Below are 15986 nucleotides of genomic sequence, written 5' to 3'. Positions count from 1 at the left end.
GATATAGATACAGATTTCTTCCTTAAAAGCTCGCTCATAGGTTCTTTTTTGAGACAAAGCAAACAAAATCTCATCTAAAATAATACACTTCAAGATTTCACTTCTTTTTTCTTTCCTTTTTTCTTCATATTTGATCTACAAGTATTTCCTCCTGATTCTGAGCTGTTTGGCCTTCTAAAGAGTGGCTGTTTTTTGGAACAACCTAAGTATATCTTCTCAACAATGAAAATGTGTCCAAACATCTAGGCAGCAGGAGACCTGAGATCACTACTGAAATTGTATATTTTGTAAAGCTGCTTTAGCTGTTTTCTCTCCCACCAAATTAGAAACATGTGGAAATGTTTCTGCATTTCTTCCTCCTTGGCAGGTGTAATGCCTCAGGCATGTGAGTGTAGGCCCTATTCAAACATTGGTCTTCCACCAGCACCTTGGTGGGCTTATCCACTAAGGCCAGTCTCATTAACTCTTAGCTTGCCATTTTCACTTATAAAAAGCCAGATGGCTAGTTCGGTCCCATTAGCACTAAGTTAGAGGTTATATTTGGTTCTCCAGCCTCAGAGCGTTAGGTCTTAAAATTCTTAGAAACTGTTCATATGCATTGCGAACTTGTACACAGTTATTCAGAAAGTAAAAGAAAAATGCACGAACAATTTACTGACTTTACATTTTTCTTTCTACCTTAAATGATGACATAAGTTTTTGGTTCTTTTAGAGAATATGATATTACTTAATGTTTTGAAAACTGTTAAGGATTTGGAATTCTGCCAGATTTGATGAGTATTATTCATCCTGATAAATCTCTTGGGTTTTAATTTTAAAAAGACCAATTTTTTTTTTTTTTTGTCTACACCACACGGCTTGTGGGATCTTAGTTCCCCGGCCAGGGATTGAACCTGGGCCCTCAGCAGTGAAAGCACCGAGTCCTAACCACTGGACCGCCAGGGAATTCCCCCTAATTTTTTTTTTTAATTTATTTTTGGCTGCTTTGGGTCTTCCTTGCTGCACTTGGGCTTTCTCTAGGTGCGGCGAGTGGGGGGCTACTCTTTGTTCAGGTGCGCAGGCTTCTCATTGCAGTGGCTTCTCTTGTTGTGGTGCGTGGGCTTCAGTAGTTGTAGCACGCAGGCTCAGTAATTGTGGCTTCCGGGCTCTTGAGCACTGGCTCAGTAGTTGTGGCGCATGGGCTTAGTTGCTCCACGGCATGTGGGATCTTCCCGGACCAGGGCTTGAACCCGTGTCCCCTGCGTTGGCAGGCAGATTCTTAACCACTGCGCCACCAGGGAAGCCCTCATTTAAAATTAAGATGACTCGAACACTATGGGGAGCTCACTCACTGTCACCTTTTCTCTGATGCTTTCTCTTTCTGAAGCAGCACTACTAGTACCAAAAAAGGTATCTTCAGTCCCTATTTGATTTTAATCTCTTTTAAGCTTATCCTTTGAACAACTGAAGGAAAATGGATTTTATACCCAGCAGTATTTTATCTGTTGGCAATTTCTGACTCCTTATTTTTCTTGACTCCTAAGCACTTGGCTTCCCTTGACCATTTCATCTTAAAAACTCCCCTTCTTAATTGGTATTTGTGATACTGTGTTCTCTCTCTTTACCTTTCTTTTGAGCTCAAGTCATAGGTCTCTAAATGCCTAGTAAGTATTACTGTTTTGTTCACGCATTAGCACATTTTACCATGTATATTCCCTTTCTATCACTGCAGCATCCTAATTTGACTTTTTTTTCATGTTTTATTTTTATAGTCTTGAAAGCTTAGAATAAATCTTCTTGGGCCTCTTTTTCTCCCTTTCCATTTCTTGCCTTTAAAATGACTGTGTAAAAAAATCTCAGTTCTTTGAAAGTGATTTTAACAGTGTTTCAAGCCAGCCTGCAGGAAATGTGAACAATATGGAACAAACAAAAAAAAATCAAAAAAGAGGTAAGACATTTGAATAATAAAAAGGCTTTGGAGGAAATCCTGTCTTTAATCCAGAAAGGGAAAAATATTACTGAGCTTCAGACCAGTTCTTAAAACAGTAGGGTTCTGTCGTTTGGCAAAGATGGGTCACTCCGTATCTATCTGCCCTCAGAGTTACAGAGGTCCCTAACACCCCGGCATCAGAAGATTGAATGTGCCGAGGAGGAGGACTTGCTTTCTTGGCTCCATATGTGCTTCCCCAGGTGGTCCTGTCCTCCTGCTGTAGCTTGAGAATGAGAAGCTGAGGTGAAGGCTTAAGCTACTACGTTTGTGGACTGAAATGAAGCTGCCGGACGGGCCTACGCAAATGTGGACCGTATTTTTAAACTGCCTCATTACACCAGAGATCAGGACAAAAATTCCCATTTGAACATAGATTTTTCTTTCTTTGCTCAGTGAGCGTGTCCTGTTGGATTAGCTAGTCATGGTGCCACCACAGACACATCTGACAGAGCTAATTTAGTGCCCACCAACAGCTGCCACTACTTCTTTCACTTGGGCTATTTCCAATATTTTCAGTAGCCTCCTAATTAGACATTCTGCTTCCCCTCTTGCTCCCTTCCAAAATATTCTCCATGTAACAGCTAACATGATCCTTTTAAAACAGAAATTGGCCGCGTATTACTTCTCTACCTAATCCTCTTCAGAGGCTTTCGGTGCACTTAGGATAAAACACTTAAATGTGGCTTACAAGGCCCTGGTGATGTAGCCTCCTCTCCACTCTCATCTTGTAACCTCTCTCTTCCTTGGGGCAGTTAAGTCCGTTGTAATGGCTTTTTTGAAGTTTCTACCTTTGTTTAACCTCAGGGACTTCACACATGCCACTCCTCTCTGGCATGGTCTTTCCCCCACTTTTTACTAGACTAACTCCTCCTCTTTTGATTCAGATTATACTTTCTCAGAGAGGCCTTTCCTGACCTTCATATCATAGCTACATACCGACACACCATTATTTCTCTGTTTACATTTACATTGTATGAGTGTATGTTTGTGTTTGTTTAATGTCTGTCTCTTCTACCCAACTGTGAGCTCTTTGAGATCAGGGATCCTATCTGTCTGTTACAACATTGTATACCCAACTTCGCAAACAGTGCCTGGAAAGTCGTAGGCACTGCTGAATGAATGAATGATACTTGGGGTTTGGCATATGAGTCTGGCTTATCATTTCCTTACCATTTTTACAGTCTCTTTTATTTAATAAAACTTTGTTTTTATAGCAGCGTCTTAAACTGCTTGAATTAATTGAATGAGAATTTTAAGTAACTTCTAGAATTAACCATACTTTTTAAGTGGAATTAGAGCTAAGTTAATGGATATATTTCTCTTTTTTTAAGCCATCTAAACTAAATTCTGTTCTTTGACAAGAAAAGTTTTTAAACCTTTTAAATTACAAAAGTAATTTGCTTTTTACAGAAAACACAAATAATATACAAGTATAAATCTTCCCTCACCGCTTCCCTAATATCGTTCCTCAAAGATAACTACTCTTACCAACTTACTGTACAATGTATCACATATTTTTCAAGGCTTATACAGGCTATTTTAAAATAAGAAGTAGGAAGATTTTGATAGATGTGGATTACTGACATGAAATAATGTTGTAGTTGCCATCCCTCTGCTTAGATTTTCTCACTTTGTGTATTTCTGTAGGATAGGTTCCTAAAATATAATTGTTAAATTGAAGAGTGTACATATTTTGAATTTGGATAGATACCTCGAAATTGCCTCCTCAAAGGATTGTAGAAATCAATTTTTAAATAACGTATTTGTGGGTTTTATGATTAGAAAAGTAATGTGATGTTTATTATAAGCAATTTGACAAATATAGAAAAGCACATCCAAGAAAATCACTTATTCCATCACCTGGTGGTATCCTTCTAGTCTTTTTTTTCTGTACACATAAGAAGTTATTTTTCCAAGATCGGAATCACACTATACAAACTGCTTTTCAATTTGCTGTTTTCAAATAACATTATATTGTTATTTTTCCGTGTCATTTAAAAATTTATATTATTCCACTATCTAGTTGTACTACAATTTATTTAACGAATTCTGTACTTTTGGACATCTAGACTAATGTCTAATTCTAATATTTGCTCTTAAAAATAGCACTGGTGTGCATATCTTTGTGTGTATCTATCAGTATGTGTATATATCAGTGCTTTTTCAGTATACACTTTTAGAAGTGGATTTGCTGGGTCAGAGTGTGAAAATTTAAGGCTTTTCATACATACTGCCAAACTGCTCTCTAGAAGAATTCCAAGTTACATCTTACTAGCAGTCTCAGAGTGCCCATTTTTCTGCACTCTGATAAGTTAAAAAAAAATGAAAATTAACAAATTAAGAAATTAAGTTTTAAAAGTGATAAAGTAAGAAATGGGAGCTATAGCTGTGGTGTAGAATGGACAATGGATGTTAAGACACAGCATCACGTACTATGTAAGTTGTATTTTTCCTCCTTACATTATTCAGCTAATAAATGTCCTTTTTTCCCTTTGCTGTTTAGTTTTCTTTGACTCTTTGTGTGTGTCACTGTTCTTTGGTTTGCTGCCATTTTATTCTTTTCACCTAGAGACCAAATGAGAGGATTGACACTGTATCAGAAAAACCAAGAGAAGATCCAGTACTGAAAGAGGAGCTCCCGGTGAGTGGCTTTAGTGAATACTGTCTAACCAAACATGGTGTGAGAAGGTGGAAGCAGAGTGATTAAATTAGAACACACATAGCATGTATTATTACTTCAGAAGTTATACTGAAATAAATCTTGGAGCTGGTTTAAAAGGTAGATATTTTTAGCAAATTATTTTCCTTTTCAAAACTATGACCACTTTTTCATAGATGTGAATTTCTGAGATGCCTTATCAATAATTTGGCAACAGAAACCATCAGTCCTCTTTTCAGTGTTTGGGGTGGGGCTTATCTTCCTCCTCTCTTCTTCCCTTTTGCTAGATACGGATAGCAGGCATCAGAGAAAAGTATGAGTGAAGTTTTTTATGACCTTTTCCTACAGGTTCAGCCGATGTTACCTTCTGTTCCAACAACAGAAGTGTCCGCTGGTGTTAAGTTCCAGGTTGGCGATCTTGTTTGGTCTAAGGTGGGAACGTATCCTTGGTGGCCTTGTATGGTTTCAAGTGATCCCCAACTCGAGGTTCACACCAAAATTAACACAAGAGGTAAGAAAAGGCATAAATGGACATTAGTAAAAAGTTGTGGCAAAAAAGTGGATCTAAAATGTTGTTTATGAATATAATACATACGTGATAATGTAATCTGACACCCAAACACATATCAGTATCAGTTTTTAATGAACAGTGAAATAATTACGGTCATCTTAACTGGCAGAGAGCCTCTACAGCTGACATGGTCCTTTTTTTCCCTTAGAACACCCTATGTTTGTTTTCTAATTTCTTTCACACTTCTTTTTTTAAAAAACCTCCAAAAGCAAGCAGACCTATATGTAATGCGATGTCGTATATGAGCGTAGTAGACATTTGGGCCAAGCTTTCTTTGAACATTTTTATTTCATCTTTGACTCCTGTGGGTAGTAATTTTTTTACTCAGACAAGTGCTTTTCATCCTGATAAATTTTGGAAGATGCCTTTTTCCTCCTTCTTTCCCTTTTTTTTGTTTGTTTTTTTTGGGGGGTGGGTGGTTTGTTTGTTTTTAATTAAAAAAAATTTTTTTTACTCCATTTTTGAATCTGTAAATTTACTGGGACATCCTTATAAATTCAATATGAAATAGAAGTATGGTTTGAAGCCAGCTACATGGCATAGAATCCTACCTTAGGAATGTTAATAAATGTTAAGAAAACATGTATTCTAACTTCACTCCTTTTCCAGAGTTTGACCAAAACCTGTAGAATAGATTCCTGAGGTTCTAGCATTTGGAATGGACTTGCTTAGTAGCCAGAGGAAGGTTGGAGTTTGGAATTTATTTCTGGATATTTGCTTTGCGAACTCACTTGTCGAGTCCCTTATTGTCTGTGACAACTTTGCACCTATTTCTTTTTCTCTCATTTTAAACTTTCTATCTTGGTCCCTGTTCACTGTTATGAGGAGAAAAAGTGTCTGGCAAGTCAGATTTGTGACGGGATCGCCATATTTGTAACTCTTGTGCTACCCAGCAAGAAATCCACCCAGATACAGAAGGCAATCATCTGTCACTATAATCTGCTGATTAAAGGTTGGGGTGACTAGAAGTATCAATGGGGCAGAAGTTTAAAAAAAAAACCAACATTGTTGAATGTCCACTCCTGTGCAAGGCACAGTGTTAAACAATTCTCTTGTAGGACTTCCCTGGTGGTCCAATGGTTAAGACTCCACGCTTCCAACGCGGGGGGCATGGGTTGGATCCGTGGTTGGGCAGCTAAGACCCCACGTGCTGCATGGCGTGGCCAAAAAATAAATTAAAAAACAAACAATTCTCTTGTATATTTTCTTAAGCAGTCCTCATAGCAGCGACACTATGAAGTAGGTACTATTATCCTTACGTTTTGGATCTGTAAACAGAGTCTCAAAGAAATCTTAGTCCCTAACCTTCACTCTTAACTACTACTGTATAATAAAAGGAAAGTAATTGAATTCCCCTACTCATAATTTACAGAGACTGGGGGAGGCAGTCCTAGCCCCTTCATTTATATAGTAGGGCTGTTGGACTGTTAATCTCTTGAGTACCTTGCACATTTAATAATCTATGATTCTTGAATGGGAGAAGAAAGGGACAAGCCTTCTTACATAAAACAATACACGTCCCTATCTGGGCCTCCAGAGCACTCTAAGATATTATACCACGTGAGAGTTGTGGCTCTTCAGTTCTGTCCCCTTAGGAAAGCATCCTTTTGAGATTATATAAAGAATTTCACATTTAATTACTCTATGAAAACTTACTAATTTCAGCTTTTTTCTGGGATACAAATGAAAGCATAATCTGTGCTTCATCTTGTATTCCAAAGGAGGTATTTAAATTTATTTTATGAATTAATCTGGTCTGGTCCTCCCTACTTTAGTGCTGGAAAAACTGATTTTGTTTGTATTGTTGAGGAAACCGAAATCTGAGAATTTAGGTTTGAAAAATGTACATGCTGATAATATTTTAAATTTTCTCTTTCCTGCAGTAGTTTTTAAAATAATAGCCTTCTTGAGATATGATTTACATGCCATAAAATTCACCCTTTTAAAGCCTGCAATTTAATGATGTTTAGTACGTTTCCAGAGTTGTGTGACCATTACCACAATCTAACTTTATCACTTCTTTCATCAGCCCAAAAAAGAAATCCCGCATCCATTAGGAGTCACTTCCCATTCCCCCCTCCGCTCCCCAGCCCTAAGAAGCCACTAGTTACTTTTTGCCTCTATAGATTTGCCTTTTCTGGACATTTCATATAAATCTAATCATATAATATGTGGCCTTTTATGTCTGGTTTCTTTAACTTAGCATCATGTTTAGAGCTTCATCTGTGTTGTGGCATGTATCGGTACTTTGTCTCTTTTTATTGCCAAATAATATTTCATTGCATGGCTGTGCAGTGCAGTTTTAAATGACGTAGTTTTTTGACGGTTTTTCTAAAAACCAGAAACACAGTATAAAACTCGATTTTGTTGATTATGTTCCACACATGATACCTGTGAAACATTTTGTGTTGCTTATTATCTAAACTACTTTGTAAAATTTGTCTTGAATTTTATATAGTAATCAATGGTTTCCATACTGTAATTAGTCAGTATTGTTATTAGTCAGATTCTCAGCATTGGAAGACGTATTTAACGGTTTTCACACTTACAGATATAATTCTTTGAAGAGCACGTTGAAAGATGTTTGGATCACATGTCTATTTTGTTGTATTTCATTGTTTAGATCTCATTTTAAGTGTAAAAGTTAAAAATGAAATGCTCTTTCTGCTTATGACAATACAGTATATATGTTCAGAAGGCAAAGTTGCCCATAGTCTCATCCTCCAGATATGTAACAACTATTAAGAGTTTGGGAGTAATTCGGGGAATTCCCTGACAGTCCAGTGGTTAGGACTCTGTGCTCTCACTGCTGGGGGACCAAGGTTCAATCCCTGGTGGGGGAACTAAGATCCCACAAGGCTCGAGGTGTGGCCAAAAAAAAAAAGAGAGAGAGAGAAAAGAGAAAAAGAGTTTGGGAGTAATTCTTTTTCTCTTTGCATATTGTAATTAATGGATATGAAAATAAAGATTTTTAACTGAGAGTTTTAAATGGTATCACATTATACCTATTGTAACTTTTAATCCCAATATATTTTTAAAAATTTAAAACCGGACAGTTTTACCTATATTATTTTTGTTATATAAAAATGTTTCCTCCACATTTTTTATTGGAAATTTAGCTCATCATTCAGAGACAGATGTGCTTGTTTCTCCATCTGTCAGGTCTTTGGGTTTTTTTTTTTTTTTTTTTTTTTTTTTTTAGTGGTAGGTTTCTGCTTTTAAGATTTATTTATTTATTTTTATTGATTGATTGGTTGCTATGTTGGGTCTTCGTTTCTGTGCTAGGGCTTTCTCCAGTTGCGGCAAGCGGGGGCCACTCTTCATCGCAGTGCGCGGGCCTCTCACTATCGTGGCCTCTCTTGTTGCAGAGCACAGGCTCCAGACGCACAGGCTCAGTAGTTGTGGCTCACGGGCCTAGCCACTCCGTGGCATGTGGGATCTTCCCAGACCAGAGCTCGAACCCGTGTCCCCTGCATTAGCAGGCAGATTCTCAACCACTGCGCCACCAGGGAAGCCCAGGTCTTTGGGTTTTTATTTCACTCTTTTTTATAGTTTTCCAGCCAGCAGGAAACAGAGTGCCAACAAAGAGACAAATTGATTTGTTTCATCTGTAGTAAGTGATTTAATGGAGGAAGAAGTTGAAAATAAAGATTAAAATGAGATTATGTTATCTGTGAGTTTTTGTTTTCATGTTTTTAACTATAATTCAAAGTCTTTTGGGATTATCTGTTTGGTTCTAAATAAGTAACTCTGACATTTGGAAACAGATTATGTCCTATGTTCTTTTTTTTTATAGTCCTAATAAAATTTCATTGAGAGCCAGCTAAGTCAAATCCTTTACAGAACATAGAAATACATACAATTCCAGCCCTTTCCAATAAATGGCTATATAACATTGGCGCAGGATCCCTGAATATTCCACTTTGATTTGTACCTGTAGGAGAGAATCAGTTCTTCTACAGCTTAACAGTACAGAAGTGGGGTGCTTGACCTATTTAGGGGGAGCAGCAGTGAAGTCAGAATTGAGTATGGATAACAAAGGATTATAGATGAATTCAGGTAGCCAAGGGAGTAGATGAATAAGTGTTTACTCTTCACGTTTTGTATTTCAAGCTCAGTCAAGAGAAGGCAGGGCATTATAAGATCAGACACAAATTAACCTGAGGACTTATGAGCAAAGTATACCTCTCAATTAAGTTATGCCGGGAAGTTGTAATAACAGAGAAAATGGCCACTTTTACCTAAAACTCTACCTACCATGAAGGCTTTTGATTCCAAATAATTGGAAGTGACATCAAAGATGAAGAGAGGGTCAAATGACTCTAAGGATTAAAGACTGACTTCTTGATGGGACCAATAGGATTGATGTAAATAACTGATCGTGAGGTTCATAGAAGCACATGACAGGATAAATGAATACTGCTTGACAAGGTTTTAAGGTTTCACTACCTAGTCTTTACATGGAGATAAAAGGTACTCAGTTTTCTGGGGAGCAGTTTTGTGCATTTTTTCGTTTTGTTTTGTTTTCTAACAAAAAGAAGAATATCTGAGGGAAAAATGATGTAACAGAAATAGAACTGAAATGATGCCTCTTCCTTTCAAAACTAAGAAACTTCATGTAAAAGTTTCGGTTTCTACCATGGTGTTAGGGTATTAGTCTGAGTTTTATAGCCTTTGCCTGTTTAAAATCCTATCAAACTTTCTGAGCTCTTAAACATAAATAAAACAAACAATGGCACAAATATAAAATCTTACTAGTTTAATAACTTAAAAAGCTAAAGAAAAAAATGAAAACTGGATTGTGTTTGTATTGATAAATTTGTTAATGGATGGCAGTAGCTAAACAGCAATCCAAATAGGAATAAGAATCTTATTCAAAGTGTTCTTCTCCCTGCCTTGATGTCTTCCTGGGGTTAAATTAATTAAGGTGTTTGGTGAAGCACTGTATCAGTCTCCTCCAGTTAAGAGAAAGTGTTTTGTTATTTTTCCCTTGGTTAGTAACTATAGTAGCTAAAAGTGCAGGAACAGTATAGTAAGACATTTAACTAAACCAAATGGGGTCTGTTCTTTCAAGCTGGACACCCATCCAAAGGCAGATTCACTTTCCTGTGGACGCTGACACTGTTCATGTGACACGTTCACGAGAAAGGCACGGCTTGCACAGAGCTTGCCAGCAGTGCTTCACATCTGAGAGGCACAAGGTTGTCCCCAGCTAGCATGAGTCACAGAGGAATAAGCTAATCCTGGGAACCGAGCAGTGGGCTGTGTTTTAGATCCTACTGTCAGTAGCCTTTAAAGGGTCAGGCAATTGCCAATAATATTAGCTATTTTGGTGCTAAATGGAAAATAGTAGGGGATTGCTATCCACAGGAACCAACATGTACTCAGTGGGGATTTGGTTCACAATTCCAATAAAAATAGCATGTTTTTGTGACCGAGAGAGCCGTGAAATAGGCACATTTAAAATTTTTAGAGCCTGTTTTCTTAAAAGCTGCAAAATGTTTCAAAATCAGTCAAAATACATAGAAAAGACAAACAAGCCTGGGAAAGTCATCAATGGAAGAAGGAGGAATGGGAGCTGATGAGTCAAAACATCTGTACAGAATTTGAAGCACCAGGATTCTTCACCTACCATATCAATACCCGATCCTTAGGGCTCAGAAATGGATGAGTGTTAAAGCCTAGGGTATGCAAAGAGACAAAAGCCATTTGTTCTAAGAATAATCACTGGATAATACCTTCTCAGGAACCAGCATTCCTGTCAAAAGCTTAGCGATTTTGCAATATAGCACCCCTCCCCCTTTTTAAACAAGTAGAATGCTCTACTATTTAGTGAAAAGATCAACATCTAGACAGATAGGAAGGAAAATATCTTGTGGCTTGTTCCCAGCAACCAACGCTTTATAAAGCATCGTCATTGCAAAGTAAGTAAAACACAAAGTTCAGAAGGTCAGTCAGAAAGGGTGGACTCAATCATAATATATTTACACACAGAAATCTCATTTCCTGATCTTACACTTATTCCAAAGAAGAAACGAATTTACATAAATAGTTCCAAAACATACTAGCTTATTTGGAGAAAACAAACTTTTTGTAGGCTTATCTAGAAATAACCTTCAAATCAGAATTTTCATATAACGACCATCACATTTCAGAAGTTTTTGATGAGGATGTTGGATTGTAGAGCCTAGATGCTCTACTAACAAAAAGAGGCAAATTTGAAAGTATGTTTATCTCTAGTTTAAGCATTGTGAATCTGAAAAATTGGGTTTAGGTCCCTAGCCCAGTTCGCAACTCTTTCAGTTTTTGTCCTGGAAGCATATAGTTATATTTTTGTCCCATTTCATAATCAGCCACTTAGAGAAAAGCAAAGTCATAAAAGTGTCATAAAAAGAATACTAAAGGGAAGAGGTGGATGTCAATATCCAGTGATAAGCATGTATTTATCTACATTTAGTTTCTTTTAAACATTTTTAGAACTGTAACAGATGGTTATATTCATAAGCTTGAGTAAGAATACGACTGCTTCCAAGTTCTGAAATAAATGCATATATGCCCTCAAAATACTGTACGTATCACCTACCCTCCCTTTAGGAGAAACTGAAGTTAATTAAGATTTCCCTGGATATTTTAAAATAAAAGTAAATAATAGAAAGGAACTGAACTAAAGACATATTCTGAAAAAAAAAAAAATCAACTAAATCAAGTACACAGTTTGACTCTATTGTTGCTTTAGCCCGGGTTTGATGTATAGAGAGGCTCATGCAGTGAGTTGCAGTGGGGGGACTTTCCTTTTACAGTTCAAATGCAGGGAACCTGGCTTTTGTGGGCGCTAGGAGGTCAGCCAAGAAATGAATTGTTCCAGCCATTCCTTCAGAGAGGGAGAAGGGGGTGTCTGGTGTTCTGCATCCGTGTTCTCCATAACCTAAGCGGCATTCAGCAAACTTACAGGCCCTGTACAGGTACTTCGCGTCCTGCATGAGGTTGTGCAGCGACAGGAAGGCCGTAGGCATTCCCTGCAGCGCCGTGGCACAGCCCGTACCCCTTCTTCAGCGAGCCACACTGCCAGATCACATCAGCACACGGATGGGCAGCATTGAGAGACTGTTCCTCTTTGAACACCTTATAGGCCTGAATGAGCATGCAGATTACCCCAGGAGAACCGTGGCACCAGTGGACTAGCATATCCCGAGTATCGTCCACACGAGGAGGGTAGTTGCCGGAAGGGAATTTCAGCTGGCAGACGTAGTCTCCACTGGGCTTGACCAAACTGTGTAACTTCCCATGGCTCACTTGAAGGCTGGGCTGCCTCAGGTGGTAATAAATTCCTGCCAGGCCATGAGCAGCCCCGACGTGGTATTCTTGGTGCCATTCATACACCAGTGGAGTCTTTCTAGCTAGGTCTTCTCCAGAGGTTAAGACTGTTTCACAAATCTGCTGAATATGGCTTTGAGGAATCTTTTCCACTCCAGAGTTCTTCTTCACAAAGAGAAGAGCATGGATGTAGCCCATTCGACCATAGAGCATTTCATTTGGAGCACATGGGGATCAGTCTTATATAGGTGAATTAGCCGGGTGATGCAGTCTTCTGCCCGCTTCTCGTTCATTGTTCATCTTGTGATGCACCACAGCGGCCACTGCCAGGGGGCCCCTATCCCTGCAAAGGAAGGTGATGGAATGCTTGGTCAGACAGTTCAGACTTTGCTTTACATAGCCATGTGCCATCTGTAGGTAGGTGGGGTCCCCAAACACATCCTAGAGGTGTAAGTAAAGCACAGCAATACCTGCCCAGCCAGTGTGAACAGTGCTATCCCGAGGGTCTGCTGACTTTAGGTTTCTCTCCATTCGCTGAAGAAGCTCTCGAATCTTATTGTTCAGGCGTTGTGAGAACTCAGTCGTCATCCCAGCAGAATCAGAGTAGCCTTCAGCCAGGGATTTGTTATAATCGGCGGAAAGATTCGGGGAGGCCCTTTGCGCCTTGGTGCCAGAAACGAGCCCCGCAGCCTCGGGACAAAACGAGAAGCGACGCTTTCACCTGTCCTGTGTTCTTGTAACCCTACTGCTTGTACCCACCACGCTGTCCTCCAAACCTACCTATTAGTTGAGGCTATATTTTTGTTCTTGTCCTCCAAAACCCTTGGACTTTTAATAAACCTTCTTTGACTGATTACAATCAAATTTATGCTTGGCTCTTCTCAGATTAGATGATATGGAAAACCAAGTTGTGTATGTTTCTCTTTTCTCACAGGCTATTTTACATATGAAATTTTAATTTGGTTTAAAAATAATTCCTTAAGTAATCTCCTGTTAACGTCTAATAAAATTTAAAAATTTCAAATCCAAGATATAATCCTTTTCCTGTAACTCATTCAGTTGAGTTTACGCTGATACCCATACTTTCTGTCAGGATCTGCTGGTTGTCCTTCTCTCTGTACCTGCCTTATCTTGGATTCCCCAAGAGGACCAGTTTTCACATTTCTCTATTGACCTGAGACATTTTCTTTACAGTGGTGTTTTTCAAACTGTTATTGGTAAAGGACTAGTTTTTTGCTCTTTTAAAAAAATTTTCCAGTCCACCATGGACCAATGCTTCTGTAAAATACGATAAAATTAACTATTAGGGAAATGAAAGGCCTCCCCTTCCAAAAAAATAATACGCGGTACAGGATCCCTGATCATGGGCCTAGATGTCACGCAATATCAAATTATCATAGTATCTAAATGCTCACTCTTACCTTCTCTGCTTGTTTCGTGGCAGACTGGCTTGCCCTGGGAACCACACTCTCAGAGTAGCACTGCCAGAGAGCAGTGGTTCTCAGGTGTTTTGGTCCCAGAACCCCTTTTACTCTTAAAATTTGAGGACTCTAAATGCTTTTGTTTACATAGGTTATATCTGTTACTGTTTATGTTAATTTAGAAATTAAAGCTGAGAAAATTTTTAAGTATTTACCAATTCATTTTTAAAAGGCTACTGTATGTTATATTAATTCTGTTTTTATGAAAAATATTTTCTCAAGCAAAAAAATTGAGAAGAATGGTGTTTTTACATTTTTGCAAATCTCTTTAATGACTGGCTTAACTGAAGACACTAGATTCTCGTATCTGCTTCTACATTCAGTCTGTTACGGTTTGTTGTTTTGGTTGAAGAAAATGAAGATAATCTGGCCTCACACAGATGTGTAGTTGGAAAAAGGAAGAGTATTTTAATAATAGCCTTTTCAGATAATTGTGGGTATATTTCTTTGATATTGCCCCAGAACTCAGCAAGTGGTGGGGTGGTTGCAATATGGAATCTGAAATCCTATCAATAAACTTTCTGTACTTGGTTTCTGTCTTGCACTTTGAAGGGATCGTTTGCCTTTCATGACTCTGTAACATCATACGTTGGCCATTTAAAATATATTGCATGCATATCTTCCAAATGTTGACACATTCCTTTATAGATATTTTTAAAATCACATTTGTTGTCACCACTTACTTCATCAGCAGAGTCTTAGATTATTTGGAAATTGGAAGACTCGTGGGGCAGATACTAGTTTTCCAATATTTTGATTTTTCTTGGAAGATCAAATTTTATTATTGGCAACAAATACTATCAGCTGTTCTCCTTGAAGTGACAAACTTGCTGGTTCATTTTTGAGAAAATACCTGCCAAATTCTCAAGTTCAAATAACCATAGTTTTTCTGTTAGTCATGTTCCACGAAGAAGTGGCCAGTTCACCTTGCAGTTCAATCACAGCACTTTCCCTCAGGGCAATCTTCATACCTGCAGCACGCAGAATTGCTTCATGCACCCTTCCCATCTCGTCACAAGGAATATTAGAAAGACATGTGTTCAAAGGTTGAGATTTAGTCAAAGTAATTTTTACTGCTTCATCAAGGACATTAAGTAGAACTGGCTTTTTTGTTTGTTTGTTTGTTAACTGCCAGCGTATGGCTGTGAAGGACACGGCACTAGTATAATTTGGTGTGATCACTGCCTTTATTTGTGCTGAGATGCCAGCAGTCTGACCCACCACTGCTTTTGCCGTATTAAGTGCAAATGTCAACATCATGAAAAAGACAACATCTTGGTATTATCATGAAGATGGTTTTGACCTTGCAGGATCCCTGGCAGAGTCTCAGTAGCCTGTCCTGCGCTCACCACCCCCAGGTCTGTGCGCCACACTTTTATGTCATTAGAAAAGCAGTTTGACCAGCACTTGGCTTTTAAAAGTCCAATAAAATATGTTATACATCTTTTTGAAGGAAAAATTATTTATTTATACCCAGATTTGTTTGTAAAAAGGTTTGAGGCCAGTGAAAATAAATTGTGTAACCAAGGTAACAAATCTGACAATTAGCAGAATTTCTGATTTTTTTTTTTTTCTCTTAAAACTTGCTGTACTAAGTTTAATCGTTTGGGGTGATTTTTACAGTAACGATTAGTTGTGTTATTGGTAGATGTTGGATTACATCTTTGGGCAATCCAAAAATTACATGTTTTAATAGGAGTAAACTAGGGAACCTGGCTTAGGTCCACATTTTTGGCAAAGTATATGTGGCAGCTTATGCTCTGAAATGGCTAATAAGAATTTTTACTTACAGGTGCCCGGGAGTATCACGTCCAATTTTTTAGCAACCAGCCAGAGAGGGCGTGGGTTCACGAAAAGCGGGTCCGAGAGTACAAAGGTCACAAACAGTATGAAGAACTACTGGCCGAGGCGACCAGACAAGCCAGCAATCACTCTGAGAAACAGAAGGTGACTGATGACATAGGAACATGGTCAATTGAATGTGGACTTTAA

At 38.3% G+C, this 15986-nt stretch overlaps 1 protein-coding gene and 1 pseudogene across 7 annotated transcripts in view; one reads left to right on the top strand and one right to left on the bottom strand.

Moving 5' to 3' along the window:
• NSD3 (nuclear receptor binding SET domain protein 3) overlaps positions 1-15986 on the top strand; it is a 108117-nt gene that overhangs the window by 38632 nt on the left and 53499 nt on the right. For all 6 annotated transcript variants that reach the window (XM_082444314.1, XM_082444313.1, XM_082444316.1 and 3 more), the window contains 3 exons: positions 4539-4610; positions 4977-5139; positions 15787-15941. In XM_082444314.1, coding sequence (XP_082300440.1) covers positions 4539-4610; positions 4977-5139; positions 15787-15941 — 390 coding nt within the window. The remainder of the gene's footprint in view (positions 1-4538; positions 4611-4976; positions 5140-15786; positions 15942-15986) is intronic.
• On the bottom strand, positions 5146-15002 carry LOC309651572 (glutathione S-transferase LANCL1 pseudogene; annotated as a pseudogene). The gene is made up of 2 exons: positions 14874-15002; positions 5146-13227 (listed from the first exon to the last, which is right to left on the bottom strand). The product of its transcript is annotated as a glutathione S-transferase LANCL1 pseudogene (transcript).

The sequence above is a fragment of the Balaenoptera physalus genome (assembly GCF_965194825.1).
Source record: "Balaenoptera physalus genome assembly, chromosome: 21".
NCBI classification, from domain to species: domain Eukaryota; kingdom Metazoa; phylum Chordata; class Mammalia; order Artiodactyla; family Balaenopteridae; genus Balaenoptera; species Balaenoptera physalus.
Note: the sequence above shows the minus strand (reverse complement) of the source record. Positions and strands in the feature narration are given on the sequence as shown.